This window comes from Cyprinodon tularosa, unplaced genomic scaffold (genome assembly GCF_016077235.1).
Source record: "Cyprinodon tularosa strain WSP-4 unplaced genomic scaffold, ASM1607723v1 ctg156, whole genome shotgun sequence".
NCBI lineage: Eukaryota > Metazoa > Chordata > Actinopteri > Cyprinodontiformes > Cyprinodontidae > Cyprinodon > Cyprinodon tularosa.
This window is the reverse complement of record NW_024038395.1, coordinates 214227-240331: the sequence shown is the minus strand read 5'-3', so window position 1 is coordinate 240331 and position 26105 is coordinate 214227. Positions and strand designations below refer to the sequence as shown.

At 42.3% G+C, this 26105-nt stretch overlaps 1 protein-coding gene across 15 annotated transcripts in view; it reads left to right on the top strand.

Moving 5' to 3' along the window:
• Nucleotides 1–26105, top strand: part of cacna1g (calcium channel, voltage-dependent, T type, alpha 1G subunit) — a 384250-nt gene that overhangs the window by 295637 nt on the left and 62508 nt on the right. For all 15 annotated transcript variants that reach the window (XM_038280073.1, XM_038280083.1, XM_038280085.1 and 12 more), the window contains one exon: nucleotides 2308–2486. In XM_038280073.1, coding sequence (XP_038136001.1) covers nucleotides 2308–2486 — 179 coding nt within the window. The remainder of the gene's footprint in view (nucleotides 1–2307; nucleotides 2487–26105) is intronic.

Here is a 26105-nt window from a genome sequence, read left to right as displayed (position 1 = left end):
TTCCTCTTTTAATAGTCATAGACTGCTGGCCATGATGAATTTCTTAAACGTTTAATGTTTTGATTTAAAGTTCATATCAAAATAAAGAAACGGGGAGACCAGGCTATGGAAAAAGGATGGAAGAATGGGGAGACAAACCTAAATATCCAGCGGGAAATTATGGCTAACTGTGAACTTAGGTACTGACCGAAATGAAGAGAATAAATCTAGACGCTGGTGTAATATGGAACAAACTATAAACTAAGGGGAGACAAACAGAGATATATTGTGCTGTAAGGTAAATGAACTAGAATTCCCAGAAAACAGAATGCAGTGAATAGGCACTAAACCAAACCTAAAGGAATCAACTAATATTTGAACTCTTAAAAAACATTGAAATTATGAAAAAGAGGCACAAAAGAAACCAAACTTGATAAATCCCTCAGGTCCATAGCTCTTGATAGAAGTGAAATCTCCCATATAACTACAAAAGCTCAAAGCCCCAAAACACAATGGAAACTGGAGAGAAAAGGCTGGAAAAAAGGAACCAGGAGAGAGAAACGGCATTCATGCACAGAAGGATTGTCGCACAGGAAAAGGATTGTCTCGCCTGTATTTAAATGGCTTGGCTTTGAATGGAGGTCCAATCAGGCGTGGGCAGCACCAGGCAGAGGCAGAGGAGAGGAAAGTTCATGGGTGTCACTCATTCAAAGTCTCTGTCTCTATTTTTGGCCTAGTTACTTAGGAATGGATGTATATTCACTCATGCACCCAGGCATGATTTTACAATTTCAGAGTATCTTACACTGAATTACATTTGATGGATGCATATTACATTTTTTGTAAAGGCGTACCAAAATAAACCCCCACCTCTCGCCCATCGACTAGTGGAGATAGGCACCAGCATCACCACGACCCTGATGAAATAAGTGGAAGAAGATGGATTGAAAAATTAGCCCACTAAAGTTTCTAGTCTAATTTAGGGCTGAAATAATTAATCTGATTAATTCTGATTAATTGATTATTCAGATAATCGTCAAGTAATTTAGTACACGATAAATCGTTAATTGGAGTGTAGAGACTCTAAAACAGGACTTTAGCTGACAGAGCAACCCACCTTGAGCAACAGTCATACCAAAATTTAAAAACTTTTTGCATTTAAGATAAAAAACTTTTTGCATTTAAGATAAAAAACTTTTTTCTGTCAATATGCTCTGTGCAGAACTCCTCAAGTGGAAATATTTTTAGTTTCACTTAGTTAAGTTTCATAAAAAGTCTTCTTTAAGGAACATTTTGCTATCCGATTATTAATCAAATAATTGAAAAGACAATGGATAGATTATTCGATTAACAAAATAATCATTAGCTGCAGCCCTAGTCTAAATATATTAGGAAATGGAAAAGGATTGTATATTTTTTTAGGCTCTACAAATAGTATTTACTGTTATGCAGTGAAAATAGAAATTATGTTTTATAGTTTGAATGCAATAACTATTTACAATACATGCAAAACATGTCATGTTTGCTTTGCTTTAATAGCAGAGATCAGGTGTGGGGTCTAAAGGCTTATTTATACTCAGAAACCAGGTTGTCTGCGTGTGTAGCAGGGAAAACAAATGTGCGCCCCCCCTTCTGCAGACACTCTGAAGCACCTCTCCAAAATTGTAGGTGACTGCAGACAGTACCGCAGACAGGAGGCCTCTGATTGGTCAAATCTACATCCACTCTACACTATACGTATTTCCTGTTTGGTACCTTACCGGCTTGTTTTATTTGTATGACCGCCATTGTGGAAAACGCCTCATAAGATGGACCAGCTAGAAGACCCTTTTTCCACCTGGATCCCCCCTCTTTTTCCCCCTCATGTCCCTCCGTTGTCACACAAACTTGTCCCCAGTTCCTCACCGCCTCGGCCGTATCTAGACCCACAGTTAGTTCCTGATTGTCCCTCTTGCGTCGCGGAGTGGAATAACATAAAGCAGACCACGTTCAATATTGGGCATAAATCAAAAATATCTGCGACAAGCTCACCCTGCTGCGGGGAGTATAACCAGCCTTTAAGAATTGCTTTTTGAACTTGAAGATGTGTGCCACATTTTGCCCGGATAATTATTTTCCTGTTGATGAAAAATTTCATAAATAAAACAAAAAGAATCATACAAGAAGAATTTGGAAATACTGCCACACAGAGGGAAAAAAAATGCAACAGTATAACCGATTATGTTCAAACACTGATCTGATATCAAGCTTTAGAACATTAATAAACATTACCTCTGCTTTTACTTATGTCAATTACACTTGTACTCTCTACTGCCCTGTACTGTACAGATCGTGGCCCTTGGTTGGTTATTTGGGAACAACGCCTACCTGAGGAGCAGCTGGAACATTCTGGATGGGATCTTGGTGATGATTTCTGTTGTTGACATCCTGGTGACTCTTTTCTATGGAAAAAAAATCTTGGGCATGCTCCGAGTGCTGAGGCTGCTGAGGACGCTCAGGCCACTCCGGTAAGTTTTTAAAAGCTGCTTTTAAATTTACTACTTTAAAAAAATATTGAAAAAAGGCTTATCAAAAATGTATTTATATGTTTTTTACGCTATGAACATGTGTTTTGTGGGTAATAATAAATCCAGGGAAACCATCTCTTACATACTGGTTGCAAATCCTTAAATAGTTCTAATTGTAGCTGAGCTCCATATTTTATTTAGATGAAGGGTGTGTATTTTTGTAGAGTTTTGTTTGTGTGTGAGTATTTATTTTAGCATCATACCCAAGTTATTTTACTTGATTTATCACGTATTTGGAAAGTTATGTTTATCTAAGTGGAAATGTAAATCTCTAATCTGGAGAGCATACTTGTAGTTGCAGGTCTAAAAATACGTGGAGATGTTTAGACCCCGGTTACTTTCATAGTCGCCTGGTTTCATGCTTGACTTGGATCCTCATGCTTAGTGTTTCATCTGCTGAAGAGGAGCTCTGCTAGTTTGCACTCTCTTTAATATGTATCTCAAAAGAAGCATGGAAATAAAATATTCATTTTTCTTCCACCAAACATCAGTGATATCTCCTTTCCATCATTTTGCTTTCTGGATGTTCTGGATGCTCTCTGACAGCAAAGTGAAAAATCATTTGCAGACACTGCTCCTGCACCATTCTGCCTAGAAGTGACATCTCACTTTAAGTTTGATCCAGGGTTTTTGTGGATGTAAGAGGGTCTATTTTCTGTATGGTAATATGCTTCTAAATTTTGTGATTTATCACATTTATCACGCTGAAGCTCTCACAAAACACATGCCACTTTTTTAAAAATATATTTTCAGATAAAAGTATAACTATTTTTTGTAGGTTTTATTTATTTTGACCGACATTAAAATTTAAACCTAATTTTACTTAGGTAGCAAGTTAACATAAATTACCTAAAATAAGGGAGGTAAAGGAACATATACAGGAAATTGTTCTTGAGCTTTATATATGCTTACATTTTATCACTGCTCTATTTGTGGAAAGCTCTTGATCAAGGGTTGGCAACCCAAACTGTTCAAAGAGCCTTATTGGACCACAAAAACAAAAAAAACAAATCTGTCCAGAGCTGCAAAAATGTAAAAGTCTTCTTTAAGCCTCGTATGGCAGTACAGTCTCTAAGTGTTTTAGCCCAATATAAAATTGGAATATGTGGGCTTAAATATATAATAAGCTTTGATGATGAAATGTTTATCCTAGAGCAAATGTCACATCATGTGACTAATCTGCTGTTTGATATTTGGTGCTTAAATTACATTACAATATTAATGTATTAGGTTTTGTTGCATTGATGAAATTCTAGCAACACAATAAAGAAATCTGTTTATAAAGATTTGGGGGGAAAAAATTTGAAGAAAATTAACATCCCTGCATCAGAGCGCTACCTTTTCGATCTGTGAACGGTTTTCCATGATTGCAACAAAACTAGCAGCACTAGTGGAGTTTGGAGATGGATTATAGGGTGCCCAGACGTCCTCTTTTTCCTGGACATGTCCTACTTTTCATACCTAAAAAATGTCCAGGGGGAATTTCAAAATTGTCAGGGATTTTGGTCGACTACAAGGCAGCAGAGTGACCAACCCAACCCGGTAACTGTAGCCTGGACACCGGTGGCCCCGTGCTTTCCCCCTGCCTTACTTTGCCAGGCAGTCGGGGGTGGGCATACCGTCACCGTCACGTTCTGAATCCTCTGTTCTCTTCAGCTATCTTCCTTGTTTTCCCTTTGGGATCCATGGTCCGAGACACACCCACCGCTTTGTTTACAAAAGCCACCTGCCTGGCACCGTGCCGCTGCTATCGTCATATTATTTCATAGATTTGTTTTCTTCAACGTAGATATACTTAATCTGAAATAAAACAAAAAAACTAAAATTTAACGTTGTTACAACCTTTATTTTATGGATTTCTTCATTGACTATTAATCAGCAAGGATCTCCTATAGTGGCCCATCTTACAGCAGATCTGGTGGAGCCTTTTTACTGACAACTCTCTGTTGTTGCATGAAACTGTAATGAAGAGGATGGTCAGAGTTGACGAAAAAAGACAAAAAACATTTAATTGTGATTAAGCAGACATAAACAGACGTGTGCTCAATTTGTACAACAGAACAATCAGACTGTCAAATGGTGGCAATTGATACACCCATTCAATCGAGCGCGTCCGTCCTGCAATGCTTCACTGTAAGGAGACTGCTTGCCGAGATAAAGGATTAACTGATTTTATTTAAATGAACCAATCTGCATCAACTCCTGAGTTCTAGTGATTCCTCCCCAGAGCCTTCTATGAGAACATTGAAGGGAAAGAAAATTATAGTAAATGTTCTGAAAAAATTAAACAGCACTATCCTTCCTGAGCTGTTTGCCGTGTCTAAGTGACAGTAAGTTTGCTGAAGCAGGTAGCATCTTTAACTCCAACTCCATGGATATAGGCAAAGCGCAGGGGGTCCTAAAAGTGGCTTGTTTGCTTAATCAGTTGAACAAACTAGAGTCTCTCTTGGACCTTCATTATGTGTGATGTGAGGCAACAAATCTATAACTGCGTAGAACCTTCAGTTGAGTTTTTCTTGATGCTGGAACATGGCAGGAGATCTTCCCAAACACGCCCCTACAGGCCCTAAGAACTGTGGGACAGACACCTTATTCCAATCCAGCGTCTTCAATGGCTTCTAAATTTGATATCTACAGATAGATACAGTGGGTGAAAGTCGGGGAGCAGCAGTAGAAACATTTTCTTTTTTTTTTTTTTTTTTTTTATATTTATTTTTATAGAATTTTCTACAGGTATATAACGAAAACATGACAATGATTAATGTCCTTTAGTGAATCCTTTAGCATTTGTCACAAAAAAAAAAAAAAACAAAAAAAAAAAACGACAACAAAAAAGCATTAGACACACAATAAATAATATTATATAAAAATTATTTGTTCATTTACACTTTGGACATACTGAAAGTAAAAAAACACACTTTATGGAGTTTCAAACAATCAATTAGGATTGTCCACACCTTTATTCATAACAAATGAGATAAAGTAGAACAAAGAAAAGAGGGGAGGATAGGGGTTCTTTATGGCTTAAATTGTTCTAGAATGGGTTTCCAAATTTTGTAGTATTTTTGGGGACAGTTTATTAAATCAAATCAAATTTTTTCTATGTGCAAGATTCCTGTAAATTCCTTGATCCAAGATTCAACATTAGGTGGTCTGTCAGCCTTCCACTGCTTTAATATGCATCTTTTGGCTATCATCATGCCATAGGAGACCACTGTTGTAACATCACGACCCAATTTGTTAAGAGTGTCCGAGACACCAAAGAGGGCTGTTTCTGGATCGGGTTTTATGTTAACTTTAAGGGCGCGAGAGTACCATTCAAATATTGAGGTCCAGAAACTTTGAATATTTGGACAAAGCCAAAATTGATGTGCTAATGTGCTGTCCCATATTTTACATCTGTCACAGAGAGGTGATGTTTGTGGGAAACTTTTGTTTAACCTTGTTTTTGAGTAATGTAACCTATGAACTACTTTATATTGTATTACTTGCAATCTTGAGTTCACTGAGCAATAATGTATGTCACCCAGTGCTCTGCTCCATACATCGTCTTTGATTGTAATATTGAGATCCTCCTCCCACTTTTGCTTTATATTTAAAGTTGAACATTCAGACTTACTTAAAAAATAGCGGAACAATGAGGAAATTAAACCCTGGGACTCTGGTGGGCCGAGCATGATTTTGAACAAATCATTATCCAAAGGGAGAGAGTCAAAATTTGGCAAATTATCCCTAACATAATTTCTTAATTGTAAAAATCTAAATAAATGACTCTTAAGTAGACTGTATTTTGCTTCTAATTGTTCAAAAGAACAGAATTTTTTATTCATATATACGTCTTTGATTGACACTATACCTTTACTGGACCATTCTCTAAAAACAGCATCTGTAAACGACGGAGGAAATGCATGATTATGCCATATTGGAGCATGAATGGACAGATTAGGAAGTTGGCAATATTTTCGAATCTGTAACCAAATTTTCTCACATTGCTGTATGATAAAATGTTCTCCTCGTGTAGAGGTCCGGGGTCTTGGTGATGCAAAAAGAAGTGCCTGAAGAGATGATTTTGAAACTGAGCTATGTTCTATTGTTAGCCAAGATGGGACATTTTCTGAAGTAGCTAAACCTGGAGTCATCTGCCAGTATATCAACCATCGGCGTCGCCAGACCCCATTTACTGGGGCACGTGCCCCAGTATAAATGAGCTGTGCCCCAGTATAAATCTCATGAATATTTGCAACAGTATTACATTTTTTTAATGCATCAATTTAGATAATTCCAACGGAAGGAGACGTATATTTCTACTCAAATGCGCAGCAAGTGTGTTGGTAACTCCAAATTGAGGATATATTAGCGCCCCCACGTCAGCGCATGTCACTGCATGAACTGCAGGTAAATTAACGCGCTGCTCTCAACTGAGTTGGATGGGACAGTGTGCGGCCACGACGCATTTTTAGTTCTGGTAACGTTTCTTACCTGTCAATTTTATTATTTTCCCAGTGAAACCACATGATTTATAGGCTACTAACTGAAAATGACTGCATTGGTTTGTAGATGGATATCAGGAAATTCCTCACACGAAGTAGAGACAGGGAAGCAGTAAAACAAGATGAGAGAGAGGGAGGTAAGGTCCCGTAATGAATTAGTGATTTAAGCTAAGCAGTTACATTAGGGACGTTATAAGCAATATGATAGATATTTACATAATTATAAATTTACGTTTTTTTAATGTTTGCTGTAGAGAATGAGAATGAAGGTGCTGGAGTAGGAAAGGGAGGAGGAGGTGAGACTGACAGGCAAGAGACAGGAGAGAGACAGGACCATGAAGGTGATGAGGATGCAACAACCAGCTTCCACAAACAAGAAGGGGACATTAGTGACTTAGGGGGAAAGCATGATGGTCCTAAACAAGTGAAGTTGTCCCACTATCCCCATCACAAATTTGGAGTAAAAAAACGTTCATTTAATTCAAAATGGTTTGAAAGCTTATCCTGGTTAAAAAAGAAAGCCTTGTCATCAAGGATATGCAGTGTGTTTTCAACTTGCTTGATAACACCATGTTCCCCACACTAACGCATGTCATCCAGATCTCCCTCACAATCCCAGTCAACAGCTGGAGTTGTGAAAGGTCATTCAGTGTGTTGAGAAAGCTCCACACTTGGCTGAGGTGCACAATGGGAAAAGACAGGCTCCATCATCCTGCTATTTTATCAGTTGAAAAGGAAGAACTTTCTAAGCTGAGTCACAAGTGATTGACCACTTTGCAAAAATGAAAAATAGGAGGTACACTTTAATGCTCAAAAAATAAAAGGAAAACTTAGTCCAGGTTGAGTTAAACTTTCCCCTGAACTAAAACCCTTAAACCTAGGAATTAATGATTACTTCAGAATGTGTTTAAGGAAACTTTTTATTTGTCAAAGTTGTTGATGTCTTATTTTTTATAGCTGCAATGTTGAAAATGTTCATGTTTGTTAAAACAAATATGCTCTTATACTCATTAATATCTCAACTGGTAATTTTGGTAGGAATGTATCAGGGTGGGGCAGTGTGCTTGTCTGTATTTATGTATGGAAGGAGGGGCATATGCGGTAGGATGCCAGTGCCCCAGTAAAGCTTTGTGCCTAGCAACGCCCCTGATATCAACACTGGCATTGGCAGCCCAGTAATAATGTAGGAAACATGGTAGGCCCAAACCACCACACTTCTTTGGCTGTTGAAGATGTGTTTTTGATATTCTATGTGATTTGTAGCCCCAGATAAATGGTAGGATAACCGAATCAATCAGCTTGAAGAATTTTTTTGGGAGATATATTGGAATGTTCTAAAATAAATAAGTAAATCTTGGGAGGAAAAACCATTTTAATTGTATTAATCCGACCAATAAGTGACAGAGGCAGTATTCTCCATTTTTCTATATTGTAATGATGCCAGTTACGCCGAGCTATTGCCGTCAACAGGTTTATTAAGCAAAACGAGCTGTTATTTCTGAGGCCACAGCTCACGCCCCTCACAACATGGCTAGCATATACACCAACAAAGATAGCTCTTCAGTTAGCCTTCTCAACCCGCTTAACACTTCCGGTCCTGGAACCGCTGCTCTCCCAGCTCCCCCCCCCACGCGAACCAACAGGCCTATCGCATGAGAGCAGGAGCCAGCAGAGTCGGGCAAAGGAAACACATAAGGAAGGGAACAGAAAACACATAACCATATGGACCCCAATAAAACAAAACACAGAATCATTACACTACCCCCCCACTACAGAGTTCCTCGCCCACGAGGGAACAAACAAAATCATCGAACCGTCTTGGGGCCCTTCTAGCCCGCCGTAGGCGGCCCCCCTGCGATGTTTCAGACTGCACCGCAGGGACGTCACTCGGCAGCAGCTGTGTGGCTTCTTTGGAGGCTGGTGGCGATACTGCCACCCCCAACTGATGGTTTCCCAGGGCCTGTGGAGCAGCCCCGCCTCTGTAGGGGGCCAGTCTGTCTCTGTGCAGCGCTAGTTTCCTCCTGTTCAGGGACATCTGCACCCTGTAGACGACCTCCCCCATACGCTCCAACACCCGGCAGGGACCAACCCACTTACTGTCCAACTTTGGGCAGCGGCCCTTCTTCCTCTGGGGGTTGTAAACCCAGACCAGTTCCCCTGGGGTAAAGTGTCAGCCCTTCGCCCTCACATCATAGTTCCTTTTTTGACGCACACCAGCTTCTTCCTGCTGCCTCCGAGCGAACGCGTTTGCCGTCTCCAACCTGTCCTGGATCTTTCTAGCATACTCAGGACCAGCTGGAGCAGCAGGCGCATCCGGGGGGCGCCCGAAAGATAGGTCAGCTGGCGTGCGCAGCTCCCTCCCCAACATGAGGAGCGATGGTGTGCAGGCTGTGGAGTCCTGCACAGCTGAGCGGCATGCCATTAGCACCAGTGGGAGGTGCTCATCCCAGTCCCGCTGATGCTCCGCTGTGAGAATGGCCAGCTGCTGTCCCAAGGTGCGGTGGAGTCTTTCCACCAGGCCGTCACTCTGGGGACGTAGTGGTGTCGTCCTTGTTTTCTGAATGCCAAGACGGCTGCACATGACAGAAAACACCCGTGACTCAAAATTTCTGCCCTGGTCACTGTGAATAATGTCCGGTACCCCAAACCTGCTAATCAACCCTCCTACCAAGGCATCTGCCACTGTCTCTGCTTCCTGGTCGGGGATGGCATAGGCCTCTGGCCATTTTGTAAAATAGTCAATAGCCGACAGAACATAGCAGTTTCCTTTGTCAGAGCGTGGTAGTGGGCCCATGACGTCCACCGCCACCCTCTCCATAGGGGCCCCTACTACGAACTGTTGCAGCTGGGCATGTGACTGGCCTGGTGGTCCCTTCCGGGCTGTGCAGGGGTCACAGCGACGACAGAAGTCCTCTACATCCCTCCTGCACCGACCCCAGTAAAAACCCTGCCGGAGGCGGCGGAGAGTCTTTGTGACCCCAAAATGTCCAGACCCTGCGGTTCCGTGCATTGCTTGCAGGACAACCTCCTGCAGGCCTTTGGGGACTACGATCTGCCATCTCTCCTCTCCTGTGGCAGGCTCCCTCCATGCCCTCTGCAGCACCCCCTCCTCCAGGCGCAGCACCTCAAACTTGGACCATAGGCCTTTGGTTGCTAGCGAAAGCCCGGCAACCTCCTCCCATGGCGGCTTTACCTGTCTCTCCAACCACTGCACCACGGGCTGGATGTCGGGATCCTGGTCCTGTTGCTGCCTCCAGGTATCGGTGTCCACAGCCTGCAGCTCTCTGCAGGAAACCAAGTCACTCTGACACGATACTGGCTGGCTCAGGTTCAGCTGCTCCTCCTCCAACCTCTCCCTCCGGTCACAGTAACTGCATCCCTCCATAGCGCAGGGCCGCCTGGAGAGAGCGTCAGCATTAGCATGCTTAGTTCCAGCCCTATGGACAACCGTAAAATTGAAGGTTTGCAGCTCTTCCAGCCACCGGGCCACTTGGCCTTCGGGTTCTTTAAAGGACATCAGCCACTGGAGAGCAGAGTGATCGGTCCTTAAAGTGAAAGGCAGGCCGCAGAGGTAGTACTTAAAATGCCGCAGCGAAAGTATCACCGCCAGCAGCTCCCGCCTTGTAACACAGTAACGTTTTTCTGCCTTGTTAAAGACCCTGCTGAAGTAACCCACCACTCTTTCTCCTTCGGGGCTCACCTGGGCGAGGACGCCCCCGACCCCCAATCCACTTGCATCGGTGTCGAGAATGAAGGGGAGGGTGGGGTCAGCTGGAGCGAGTACTGGGGCTCCAGTCAGAGCCTGCCGCAGGCAGTCGAATGCCCCCTGGCACTGTTCTGTCCAAGCATACTCCTGGTTCTTCTGGAGGAGTTGGAAAAGTGGGGCTGCTATGCTTGCAAATCCTCGCACGAACCTCCTGTAATAAGAGGCTAACCCCAGGAAACTCTTAAGATCCCTCTGCGTAGTGGGAATGGGCCAATCTGTCACCATCTTCACTTTCTCCACCATGGTGCTGATGCCCTCCCTCCCAATCTGGTGGCCCAGAAATGTCACCTCCTGCTGCATGAAATGACATTTATCTGGGAGGAGCTTCAGGCCTGCGGCTCTAATTCTTTCCAGCACCCGACGAAGGGAGCCCAAGGCTGCTGCAAAAGAGGTGCCGTGGACCAGTATATCATCCAGATATACTAGACATTCTTGGCGGGGAATGTCAGCCAACACCCGGTCCATCAACCTGGAAAACGTGGCTGGTGCATTACACAGTCCGAATGAGAGGACTTTGAACTGCCAGAGTCCCCGCCCTGTACAAAAAGCAGTCTTTGGTCGGGCACCCTCTGAGAGGGCAACCTCATAATAGCCGCTGCGGAGATCCAGGGAGGAAAACCAGCTGGAACCAGACACCAGATCCAGCGACTCGTCCACCCTAGGCAACGGGTACGAGTCTTTTTTTGTCACCCCGTTCAGCGGCCTGTAGTCCACACAAAGGCGCCACTCCCCATTCTTTTTGGGCACCATGACTACAGCCGCTGCCCAGGGGCTCTCAGACGGCTCAATAATGCCCGTTTGCAACAAACTTAACACAGCCTTGTCACATGCGTCTTGCCGGGCCAGGGGGAGACGACGGGGCCGACATTTAATTGGTGAGGCGTCCCCCGTCAAGATGTCATGCTCCACTAGCTGAGTCCGCCCCACCTGGTCATCGTTTAAGGCAAAGCTGTCTTTAAAGTCCACGATCAGCTGCCACAGTTGCTTTTGTTGTTGGGTATCCAAACCCCTACAGTTCTCTGCCCAGATCTTCCGCACCACGTCCAGTGATGCATCTTCTGTTGCACCCTGAAGCATTGACTGACAGGCTGTAGGCCCCGGTGAGACTGGATCTGGGACTGTGGAACCGAGCTGGATTAGGGGCTCTTCCTTAAACTTCCATGTCCCCCCTCCCAAGTCCAGCTGGCACCCTGCAGCCCTTAAGAAATCCAGCCCCAAGATACACCTGTCTTGCACCTCTGCTACCCACACTGGATGGGTGATGGATCTGCCCCCCACAGTCACAGTCAATGCCCCCCTCCCTAACATAGGTGCCATGTCCCCCGTAACTGTGCGCAGCTGTACCGTAGTGGGCTGAATCCGGGCCCAGTCCGACACTACATCGGACCTCACCAGTGTTACTGTGGACCCAGTGTCAATCAGAGCAGCGCAGGAGACTCCTTCCACCGTGACAGGGACGTAGCAAAAGTCGCCGACACATGTGCGGCCAACCACTGGAACCACGGCCACCCCCCTGTGGCAGTCATCCAGTCCTGGGGCCGTTGGGGCCTGGGTTCCCTGACCGCGCTGTCGGAGGCTGTCAGACGGTGATTCAGACGTGGAGGCTACAGCTGGGGTCCGCGACGCCTCCCCTCTGCGGCCCCTGTGTCGTTTCCCTGCTTCCTGGATGCTTTAGGACATCTTCTGAGGATATGTCCCGGTTGACCACAGCCCCAACACAGGGCAGGGGTTGCAGATGAGCCCTGTGCTGACTGCAGGGAGACTGCTCGAACCAGCTCAGTTAGTTCTGAAACCCACGCAGGCTTCTCCTGGTCTAGTTGTGTCTGTTTTGCAGCCCTGCAAGCTGGAGGTTGTCCGCTCTGATCACCTCCTGCTGCTGCTCCACAGAGGCACTCCCTCTCCATTGCTAAATCTAGCGCATCCTGTAGGGAGGCTGGGTGTATGAGCTGAACTTGCATCCGTAGCTCCGGGGGAGACAGAGCTCTAATAAACTGATCCTTTGCCAGTTCATTCTGTACACTTGAGGGCATGTGTGCATACGCTCTGCGTGTTAGGCTCTCAATGTCATTAGCTAACACTCGCAGAGGTTCACCTGCCAGCCTGTTCCTGGTGGACAGTTTATTTTTAAAGACATCAGGCTGTACACATTGTCCAAACCGCCTCTTTAGTGCTCCAACCAAAGCATTGTAGTCCCTCCTGTCCTCCGACCCCAACAGCAACAGGCAATCCAGTGCATCATCTTGTAAGCAGAGAGCTAGCTGCAAAGCTTTATGCTCTAATGTCCATCTTCCTGCCTGAGCCAGCAGTTCAAACTGCGCATGGAAGGCCTCCCAGTTTGACCTACCGGTGTACTTGGGCGTTTTCAGCGGTACAGCAATGTTATGTTCGCCGCCGTCGTTATTTCCGCCGCCCCCGCTATAATATCCGGCGTAGTCTTCCGCCGGTGCCGACAGCGTTGCAGGCCGTGGTTTCCCGCCGGCAGCCAGGCCCGCTTCAGCAGCCATGCCGACTGTGAAACCACGCAGAGAAGCTCCTGCTCTATCCAGCCTTTGCAGCTCCGCGTTCCAAGCCTCACCTTCTTCTTCCCCTTCTGTCTTGAGTCCTATGTTGGAAAACGCGCCGTCCATGACGCTAACGTAGCGGCTAACGGTGCTAGCGCGCAGAAACAACTCACAGTCCTGTAGTTCCGGTCACGTATGGTTTACTTCTGACACCAGTGTAATGATGCCAGTTACGCCGAGCTATTGCCGTCAACAGGTTTATTAAGCAAAACGAGCTGTTATTTCTGAGGCCACAGCTCACGCCCCTCACAACATGGCTAGCATATACACCAACAAAGATAGCTCTTCAGTTAGCCTTCTCAACCCGCTTAACACTTCCGGTCCTGAAACCGCTGCTCTCCCAGCCCCCCCCCCCACGCGAACCAACAGGCCTATCGCATGAGAGCAGGAGCCAGCAGAGTCGGGCAAAGGAAACACATAAGGAAGGGAACAGAAAACACATAACCATATGGACCCCAATAAAACAAAACACAGAATCATTACAATATTCTCTTTTAAGGAGTTTAGTCTAGCAGTAAAATTATACTTAAAAAGAGAATTTGGATTTTTTGTTATTCTGATACCTAGATATTTAACTTTATCTGAAATGTTGAACTGAATTGAGGATAGAAACGCGGGATCTAAATCTGCTGAGAGAATCATGAGATCACTCTTTTGCCAGTTTATAGTGTAGCCAGAGACGGCACCAAAACCATTTATTACATCCAATAGTGTAGAGATTGAGAGCTCAGGATCCGATAAGAAAATGGCAATATCATCAGCGTATAACGATATTTTATGATCAACTCCTCCAATGGTTATGGGTTTAATATCTGGGTTTTCTCGGATACTGATGGCTAGGGGTTCGATGGCAAGGGCAAATAACAATGCGAGAGTGGGCACCCCTGCCGTGTGCCTCTTTCCAATAAAAATTGAGTAGATCTATCTTGATTGGTGACAACTGAGGCAGTCGGGTACATATAAACTAAGTGTACCCAGGAAATAAAGGGTTCCCCCAACCCAAATCTTTCAAGAACCTTGAACATAAACCCCCATTCAACTTGATCAAACGCCTTTTCAGCATCTAAATATAGTATAGTTTGTTTTGACCTTGCTGGAAATTTGTGATATGTGATGTTTAGCACTCTTCTTGTATTAAAAAAAGAATGTCTGTTAGGGATAAACCCTGTTTGATCTTTGTGTATAATTGATTCAATACAAGAATTTAGTCTGTTGGCCAGAATTTTTGTAAAAATCTTACAGTCTAGATTCAACATAGATATAGGGCGATATGATGCAGGGTTTGTGTCGTCTCTATCTTGTTTGAGTATAAGGGCAATGTTTGCATCATATAAACTGGGCGGAAGCGTTTTTTGTAGCCATTGAGTGAAGCAGCATCCTATGCAAGAGTGGAGATATTTGTCCAACAAACTTGTTATAAAATTCAGCTCCAAACCCATCAGGACCTGGGGCTTTCCCAGAGGCGAATGATTTAACAGAATCAGAGATCTCTTTCATGGTCAGTGGTTGGTTTAAGACCTTTCGAGTAGGACTCTTAAGCATTGGGATGGGGACTCCTTCTAGCCAGGAATCTATGTTCCCCTGTGCTTTTGTTCTGTATAATTCCTTGTAAAACTCTGTGAAACATTTGTTTATAGATTTTGGAGTAGTAATAATTTCACCTGTATTGGACCTAATTTTGTGTATTGCTCTACTGTTCTGTTGGCCTCTTAGTTGTCGAGATAGGAGAGTATGTGGCTTGTCTCCAAGCTCAAAATAACGCACTCGTAACTGAGAAATTTGGTAACTTACTTGCTTTGTCAAAATGGTATTGTATTCATATTTAAGAGTAAGAATTTCTTGCAGTGTAAAACTATTCATATTTTTTTTATACCGTATTTCTAATTCCGATATCTTGTCATTAATCTCCTTCAGTCTCGAGTTTCTAATTTTTCTTTGCGATGCCTCATATGAAATAACGTGTCCCCTCATGACTACTTTAAATGTTTCCCATAAATTCAAATCTGATGTATCTAAAGTGTCATTAGTGTTTAGGAAATCATCTATTTTCTGTGACAAGTATTTACAAAAATTTATATCATTAAGCAAGTATGGTTGTAATCTCCATGTTGAGCTTTGTTTTGGAATATTAAAATTTAAATTTATACTCGTGGGCACATGATCTGAGATCAAAATATTATGATATTTACTATCAATAACATTTGGTAAAAATTTGGAGTCCAACAGAAAAAAGTTAATTCGCGAGTAAGAATTATGCAATTTGGAAAAGTAAGAGTAGTCTCTCTCTCTTGGATGTTGTAATCGCCAAATATCTACTAGGTTAACAGATGAAATTAAGTTATTCAAGGTTACTGAAGCATTTGATGGTACAGGTTGTCTTCTGGATGATCTGTCCTTATGCCAATCCAAAACCAAATTATAGTCCCCCCGCAATGATAAATTAGTATTTATCAAATCTGGTATATTATCAAAAGTTTTACGAAAAAATCCTGCATCATCTACATTTGGACCATATTTATTTACTAGAGTGACATGTTGAGAATACAACTCCCCAATAACAATCAAAAACCTACCATTAGGATCATTTATTGTGTTTATGTGATGAAAGGGGATATTTTTTTTTATTATTATGGCTACTCCTCGTGCTTTGCTTGAAAAAGTTGATTGATATACCTGTCCTGCCCAATTACATTTCAAACGTGTCTGATCAGGAGGCCTGATATGAGTTTCCTGTAAAAAGGAAATATCAGACTTAAGAGATTTTAAATGTGTAGAAACTTTAGCTCTCTTAACATGGTTACCCATACCTCTGATATTCCAGCTAACCATTTTGAACCCCTCATCATTCTTGTTATCCCTTGTCATCAAAAACTTTAGGGGTCATTTTCTGCAGAGCGGACAAATTTAGTACTCCATAAAAATACAGATAACAAACAAAAAACTGAAAAAGACACACATAAAAACCTATCCTCCCTTCTACCCTACTTTCCCAAACAAAGTAGAGGAAACAAACCCAACCTAACATCTATCTAAGGGGGTAACCTCTAACAGTGTATGTGGCAATTATACCATTTAGCTGTTAGAATCACAAAAACTATTCTAAAGTTGCATTCCTCCGACATATTTATATAAATTGTAATATCAAAACACTATTAAACAAAGAAAAAAAGGCACACAAAAAGCTTGAAACCGAAATAGGTATATAACTTTTCTTCAAACTTAAACATCTTTATGTAAAAAAAAAAAAAAGTGCTTAATCTACATCTAACATTACCTGAGATCCCTTTCCAACGTGCTTATGCAGATGTAAAGTGAATAGCACAGTTAAGGTGTAAACCTGAATTAGTATTGTTCTACTTCGGAGCTCTCTTCAGTTATTCTCTTCAGTCATGATGCCTCTCACGAAAGCGTTGGCTTCTTCAGGGGAGTTTAACGTGTGTATTACGTTGCCATGGGTAACGCGTAGCCGAGCTGGATAGATGAACCCCGTTCTGTGGCCCGCATCTTTAATCTTTTTCCTCGCGTCCTCATAGAGTTGACGACGTTTCACAATCTCTGCTGGGAAGTCAGGGAAAATGTGGATACGTTGGCCCTGATACATCAGTGGAGAGTGTTTAGCGGCTAGTTGCATGATGCGTTCCTTGACTCGGTAGTTGTGAATCCTTGCTATCATAATACGGGGCCTTTTAGCATCCAATGGCCGGCTTCCTAGCCTATGCGCCCGATCCACTTCAACAGGCTGTGGGAAGTGTTCGTGTCCGAAAAGTAACGACAGCAATCTCGAGACAAATTCAGTTGGTTTCCCAGCTTCGACATTCTCCGGCAGATTCACAAGCTTTATGTTCTGACGTCTGGAGCGGGCCTCTAAGTCGATAACTTTCTCATGCAAGGCCTTATTAGCTTCCTCCAGCCTCGACACTAGTTGCTCCACTTTTGCCAACCTGCAGTCATATTCGCTGGAAGCACTTTCCAAGGCGCACAGGCGTTCTCCATGTTCTCTCAGGGTAGTTTGGTTCTCTTCCAAAGCAGTTTGTATTGAGTTAAAACGTTCGTCCATTTTGCGACTCATTTTTCCGATAGCGGAGAGGATAGCTGCGGTGTCTGCTGAGGCGTTAGCAGTTAGCTCATTTAGCATGTCGCCGTCCTGCTCTTTCTCTTCAGATTTTTTCATTGTCCTCTGCTTTTTTGGACCCATTTCCACATATAGTCGCCGACCAAGCGAATAAATTGTGTTTTCCGCTAGGTGTTTATGGTGTCAAAGTATTTTGTAAAGTAAAGACTCGATTTATCGGAGGAGCGCACTGAAAACACGTCTACCTTCTCATGTGCGTACCCCTTTCTAAACATTTTCTTATTTAGTTAAGAACAAACAGATATTGTGGAAGCAGGAGGGTCTTGGGCAGAAAGGCAAGATAAAACATTATCTTACTGTTTTACAGTATAGGGAATCAGATTTGGGTTTGTCTGTTTAACTGTAGGCAGAAGAGAGGAATGCTGATCTGTTGTTTCTGAACTAACACAATTGAAGAAAGTATTCAATTTCATGGCTCCGTCTATGGGGTACTCCTTCCACCTGAAGTCTGGGAGTGTCTTCATCCTTGGCCAAACATCCCTGAAATCTTTCTACTGGAGTGTCCTTTCCAGCTTCTTATTGTGAACCTCCTTGATGTTCCTTTTTTGGACTTTAAATCATTGTATACTATATAATTCCAAAGCAAACACAGAAAAATACAGAAAAAAACTGAATCTAGGAGATGTCAGGGAAAACATACATGAGACAGGAAAAGATGGGGAACCAGCACTGAGGAACTACAAAGGGGAGAGTATATATTGGAGACAGAACAGAGACTGGACTAATGAGCTGACAGGAACAGGTGTGGATGGACGCATCTGGAAGGAAGCCAAGGAAACAAACACAAGGGGGCAACAGAGAGTAAATCAAGTACAAAACACTGCTAGAAAACAACTACAAATACAAAGAAACTAAAAATAAACTTAAACAGAGGGCATAACCCTGACACATTCCCAATCTGATTCTTAATTTTAGTCAACCAAGAACATACACCTTTTTTAATCAGGTAAGGGATTCTGCGGTATTTTTTTTAATTACCGGTACTTTTTAAACTGCTCCAAAAATAGCCAAAGATAAAGCTAACATTTTCTTTAAATGCTTAAAAACTGAAATTCTTTCTAACTCTATTTTTCACTTCACACCTGAAGCTCAAACCTTTTCTCTGCTGATAAAGTTTTTATCTGGATCACTTTCCTTATTTACTAGCCTAAAGCTACCAGCATATCTCCTCTCTGGTCTACGTAACAGAAATGTTAAAAACGGTTCATGTTAAAGTGCAGCTATTGAACCAGTGTTCAGTGACTCATTTAAATATTGAAATATAACAGTTTTTAGCTGCAAGAACAAAAGCTTTATTGCAGTTAAAAAAACAATTATGAAAAAAAAAAAACAATCCCATGCAGGATGTTGGTTATTTTGTGGATTGTGAATCCAGTTCTTAAATAAGATTTTAATTAATTAATTAACTGAAAAGAAATCCAGATTTTTTTTTTTAAGTCATTCCAAAAAAAGAAAATTAAAAACAATCCACTGGACTTTGTTTCCAAGTTTGAAACTTGAAAACAAAGTACAGTGGTTTGTTTAAATGTTTTCTTTGTTTTTTTTTTCGAATTTGTGGAACACCATTGCGGATTCAATTCAATGTAAAAGTAAACATCATGAATGACAGCACAGTAATTGTCAGATAGATTTGACTGAAAACACTGTAAAGCATCCACCTACTATCATTTTGTGGTCATGGTAGATTGCTGAATGTTTCAATACAGTTAAAAAACAAAGCATTTCAATTCATTCTGTATTTAACTGTCCATTATTTGTATCTTAAGGGGCCTTATTTGCCTCACTGTGATAAACATTATCTTATTTTTTTCTGTGAAGAGGAGAATGTCTTTATAAGGGTCCTCTTTAAGCCAGAGGAAATATACAAAATAATTACAGTGGAATGACGAGGTCTCTTACTCTGTTTTACTCTTTTGCTGTTTTGTTCTTCAACTAAATCAGTAAAAATAACATAAGTAAATTCAAAGAACAGTTTAAAATTAATTTCATTTGTTAAGGAAAGGATAGCAGCTAACTAAGTTTACTTAAGACATTTTCACAGGTTAGAATAATATATGTTTTTTTTTCCCATATTTGTAATATAGTTTACCCACAATGATCAATAAGAAATGACAATGTTTATAACAGCCCACTACAGAAATTTCGGAATTCAATAAATCAGTCATTATTTGGTTCACACTGATATGTTTGAAGTTAAGTCAACCGACCATTTCTTCTTTAATTTACTGTGTAGAGGAAAATCTTTATTGTAGAGCGGGAGATGTTAAGGGATATGAATTTTTTTGACCATGTCACAGTTCAACCTCTGTGACCTTTTACACTGTCAGCATTAAAAGATGCATTAGCTGGGACCGACCAGCAGGATTATTGATGGATTCAGTTAAGTTATGTCAACTTCTAACTGTGTGCCTACTGGCTTACTGCCAAAATTTGATCAACTAAACTCAATCTGGTGAGAAGAAGCAGTTTTCCCCTAGAGATAAGCTTTTGACTTAGATTAATTCATTTGTCTTTCTGAGGAAAACTGATCTCAGAAGAGAAAATTTTTTAGCAGTGGCCCATTAATGTAGAGATAATGGTTATATGGAAGTCATCTTTTTATAGAAGAACATTTTCTTCCTTTTTTCTCTAAACGATTTTCTTTTCTTACTCTAACTGTCTGTTTTGGGTCATTATCTTCCTCTAAAATTAGCCTAGAATCTACAGAAAAGCTATTTGATATTACTGTATAGCCTGTCTGATTAGAAACAACAAAAAACATTACAACAAAGAACCATTCACTTTCTTCTGTATATACTGTATGTTGAGAAGTAAAAGAGCAAAGTACCATAGGTGATTAATTGTGTGGTTTAGCTTCACAGTTTTGAATTAATTTGATCAAAATAGACTGAATACCCACAGGAGCCTCTTACTCTAACTGATAGGCTGCTGACTCCTAAATTTTAATCTTGGCCCTACTTCATATAATCCCTTGATGGCCGAAAGGCTGACACAGAATTAATGTCACACAGGGAAGGTTTTACAGTCAGACTAAATAATAAAAAGCATTAACTTGGGGAAATTGGTCAGATTCTGAGTGTAAAAATTATGCAGAGCAAAGAAGAAAGAAACGTCCTCAGTTTGAGGGAAATGCATAACAGCAAAGGAGGGGGGCAACTGTTTGGTCAATAACATGGGCATCATAGCAGCCTCATCTTGTAAACACTATCCATCCATCCATCCATCCATACATCCATCCATCCATCCATCCATCCATCCGTACATCCATACATCCATCCATCGACCCACCCAATCACCCATCCGTCCATCCATCCATCCACCCACCCACTCATCTATCCATCCATCTACCCACCCACTCATCTATCCATCCATTCACCCACCCACTCATCTATCCATCCATCCACCCAATCACCTATCCATCCATCCACCCACCCACTCATCCATCCATCCATCGACCCACCCAATCGCCTATCTTCCTTCCATCCATCCATCCTTCCATCCATCCACCCAATCACCTATCCATCCTTCCATCCATCCATCCTTCCATCCATCCATCGACCCACCCATCCATCCATCCATCCACCCACTCATCCATCCATCCATCCACCCACCCACTCATCCAATCATCCATCGACCCACCCAATCGCCTATCCTTCCTTCCATCCATCCATCCTTCCATCCATCCACCCAATCACCTATCCATCCTTCCATCCACCCATCCATCCACCCACCCACTCATCCATCCATCCACCCACCCACTCATCCATCCATCCATCAACCCACCCATCCATCCATCCATCCATCCATCCATCCAATCACCTATCCATCCATCCATCCATCCATCCACCCACCCATCCACCCACCCACCCACCCACTCATCCATCCATCCACCCACCCACCCACTCATCCATCCATCCATCCACCCACCCAATCACCCATCCATCCATCTATCCATCCATCCACCCAATCACCTATCCATCCATCCACCCACCCACTCATCCATCCATCCATCGACCCACCCAATCACCTATCCTTCCTTCCATCCACCCATCCACCCACCCACTCATCCATCCATCCACCCACCCACTCATCCATCCATCCATCCATCGACCCATCCACCCACTCATCCATCCATCCATCCACCCACCCAATCACCCATCCATCCATCTATCCATCCATCCACCCAATCACCTATCCATCCATCCACCCACCCACTCATAAATCCATCCATCGACCCACCCAATCACCTATCCTTCCTTCCATCCACCCATCCACCCACCCACTCATCCATCCATCCACCCACCCACTCATCCATCCATCCATCCATCGACCCATCCACCCACTCATCCATCCATCCATCGACCCACCCATCCATTCATCCATCCATCCACCCAATCACCTATCCATCCATCCATCCATCCATCCATCCATCCACCCACCCACCAACCCACCACTTATCCATCCATTCATCCATCCATCCATCCATCCATCCATCCATCCATCCATCCACCCACCCACCAACCCACCACTTATCCATCCACTCAGAGATAGTTGTGCCTAAAGTCCCAGAAAATCAGCAGATACTAAAATACCCAGAGCAGCCCACCTGGTGGGATTATAACTACGCTTATTTGGAGTTTCAAATTATCTATTATCCCTTGTCTGATGCCCAATTTGCCCTTCAGCAATTTACCAAGATTTTTTGGTTGTGCTTACAGACACTTTTGAGGTGTGTAAAGTGTATGCTTGTACTAAACTTTAATCTCTCGGTGTGGCTGAAGCTCTAAAACAGGAGCCTGATAAATCATTACAATTAAATGTTCGCTAAAAACAAAAAAAAACCTGGTGTTGTCAATACTACATCATTAAGGTCGACAAAATCATTAAAGCTTTAGCTGAGTGAAATTGTTCTTTTCAAAACTATAAAAAAAATGCTATGTAAGACAAAGTTGTCATCCACAAAACCTCAACTTTAAAAGCAGCATCAGCTCGTTGCCCTAGTTTGATTGTGTCATATTCACACTTCGAAGCCTGGTTCAATCAAATCTCGGCAGTGTGTGTTTTTGCCTCTGGCGGTGCTGCACTGCTGAGGTTGATGTGGGAATAAGAATTCATCACCGGTTGTCATAAAGGTGCTTTCAGGATGAAACCCCTGGCAGCCTGGAACTAAAAGATACAGCTTGCTAAATTTTACACCTGATGTAAAGGTACCATCTTCCATTTGGACAACATCTGAGACATTTAGTGTCAGAAGTGACACTAAATGGCATTAACGAAATGCCAGTAAATACCCTAAGTTAGTCTGTGTTTTTTGTTTCCTAGATTGTGTTTGTTTGCTCTAAGAGTCAAGATATTTATGGCAGCTTCAAGTGTCTTAGGAAAGGAAGGTGCACAGGGGTACAAGAGCAGCTGGATTTGTGACAGAATGATGCATCAGCTTTGTTTAACAGAGCATGAACAAGAGCACATGCACATTTACACAGTCATTTATCAACCTGTGCACAACTAGAGCTGAGGGAAGACCCCAAGTAACACCCTCTGTCATCTAACAGCACCTTTACATCCCTCAGCAACCCCACCCACCTTGACAGATACATTTATCCCACTTCACACATTCTCAGGCTTCAGGCTGCCTCATGAAAGAGGCTATGTGGCAGTTTTGAGGTTAACCTTTAAGCATATTCATTGATAAATCTGTGCTGTGGTTGACCTCTGTCAGACTGGCCTTTGAGCTAATTCATCACCTGATGATGATGTAATTATCCTGAGCCCTCTACCCGTGTCTTAGCTGCCCTGTGTGTGTTGCATTAACTGCCCCCTCATTTGTAACTAACATCCTGAGAGTAGTTTAGCTAACTGCTATTTAAACCAAAGCAAATTATCTTTAACTCTAAAAGGAAGAAATATGATACAATATGATCTGAAATTGGGGCTTACTTAGTTTTCTTCCCCTTTACTCTGCAACCCAAAAATAAAATGCAGTTCAACCAGCTGCCTTTAGAAATCACATGCTTAGAGTCCACTAGGGTGTTATTGAATCCCATTCAGCTGTTCTTTAAAGGCCACACAGAACATCTGTCAACCAAAAATATCATGAAGACCAAAGAAAACAGCAGACCGCTAAGGATGAATGTTGTGTTGATATTTAAAGTAAAGCAGAGTAAAGATTTGGTATAATATCCCCAGCTTTGAACATCTCCCAGAGCACTCTTTAATTCATTACCTAGGGGAGTGTTTGCCTAGTGGGTTAGAGCAGTGCGCTTGTGCTCTTAGAAGGTTGCACACACTTGGTTCGATCTCCACAGTCTCCACTCTGGGTTCCTGAGCAAAAACCTTAACCCCACACTGCTCCCCAGGCGCCACGCAATGGCAGCCCACTGCGCCCCAAGGGGATGGGTTAATTACACACTAGGATTTTTCCATTGTGGGACAATAAAGGAATTTACAAAACAAAAAGAATATGAAAGAACTGAAAATTAATCAAAACAGGTGGGTCTAGCTAACCGGACAGGCCAGAAAAGGAAAGTATTAACCAGACACAGAGAAAGTAGGCCCATGCTAACTCTCACGTGGGAGATTCTGTTGACAAGACACCTTTTAGTTCTTCCACAATCCAGTCCATGTGAATAAAAGGCAAACCGCGCTGAAGGAAAACCACAGGGACAGGTAAGCTGCGTGAGGTAACGGGAATGTGGATGGAGGGAACAACATGTCAATCTTTGAAGAAAACCTGAAAGGGTACAAAAGTTTTCAGCCTGGGGCAGAGGTTTACCTTCCAACAGTATACCAGCCATAAACTACAGTGGGCAAAATAGTATTTATTTGGCTGTTATTGCAGAAATAGAAAAATGAAAATGGTCTGTATTTTATTATGAGAGACAAAAAGAAAAAAAAATCCTGGAAATTACACTGTGGGATTTTTAAAGAGTTTTAAAGAACAGAAAGTTAAACCTATAGTGAAGGATGTTCTTTTTCCGGGTGGATCATCAAAATAAAAGGTCTTCATAATTGTCAGTCATGCTGGTGATATGTTTATGTAAGGCTCTCATGAATACTCATTCCAATTTTCACTTAGCCCTATTCTAAAAAATACATGGCTACCGAGAATTACCTCCAACAGCACCGCAAACAGATTGAAATGTGAACAAAAAGGGAACATTTAAACATATTGTTTTCATCTTTCTTATGCATGGATGCCCTACCATTTAGACTTATGGTGGACAGATAAATTCAACTGAATATGATTTTCACTTGTATGGAGACACGTTTTAGTCGATGTGCACAGTCGGTGTCCGATGAATATGTTCAGTGGATGGGAATTCACACCTTTAAGAACCTTCTCTGTTCTGTACTCATTGCCCATATTAGGGGAATCTGTTTAAACTAATTTTCTATGTAAAAGACACCCATCCATAGCCACAAACTCCCAACTCAACAATGGTGAAGACCAAAAAGCTGTCCAAGAACACCAGGAAAAGCAACTGTAAATCTTCACCAACCTGGGAAGAATGAATCCACAATATTAAGCAATCTGGGTTCAATAAAGCAACTGTTGGAGCAAATGGAAGAAAATCAAAAACATACAAAACCATTAATAATCTACCCCAATCTGGGGCCCTATGCAAGATCTTATCCCATGAGGTCAAAACGATCATTAAGGAGGGTGAGTAAATTTCCTATAACAACTCAGAGGGACCTGATGAAGGACCTGCAGGATACTGGGGCCAAAGTAACAAAAGCTATCATCATTAACACGCTCAAATCCTTCACTGCTAGGCATGTCACCCTGCTTAAGCCAGTACATGTCCAGGCTTATCTTAAGTTTGCCAGAGACCATATGGATGATCCACAAGAGAACTGGTTGTATATCAGGAAGTCGGATGAAACCAAAATAGAAGTTTTGACTCAAACTCAACTTGTTATGTTTAGAGGAAGAAAAACGCTCAAATTAATTCCAAGAAAACCCTCCCTACTGTGAAGCATGGGGGTGGGGACATCATACTTTGGAGCTTTTATGTAAAGGGGAAATGTTGACTGATCCTTGTAAAGAAAGAACTAACAGGGAAGGTACATTTCTGTGTGGATCAGACATCCCTCTTGTTTGTGCGTCCCAAATACCTATTTTCTACAATAATTGGCAGATAAATTGTTTAAAGATTCTATGATGTGATTTCCCCTGATTTTTTTTTTCTCATTTAGTTTCTCATACTTGAAGTAACAGATTATTAAAACTATGGACCTCTCTCATTCCTAATGCTTTTTAGACTGTACGCAATAGAAGCAGCAAAAAAGTCCAGCCTGCTGCTTAATTTTTGATGCTTGTAAACATTAAGGTCCGAAGCGTCCTATAAAGTGTGTCCAGATGCGTCTGATGCTTCTGCTGCTCCTGTTTTCAATGGCAGAGAGGTGCTTTGCTATATTTGCTGTTATGAGTAAAAAGTAGTTTTTAATATATTTTTAAATGAGAAAGTTGAACTCAAAACTTCATCTGTGTAGTCAGTTTATCATCATTACTATCCTGCCTTCAAATATTTCGCTGTCAGAAGATCACAAAACCGCCGTACATTAGTGGTGCTCTGTCACTGGAAATCCTGTTAATCAGGTGCCTCT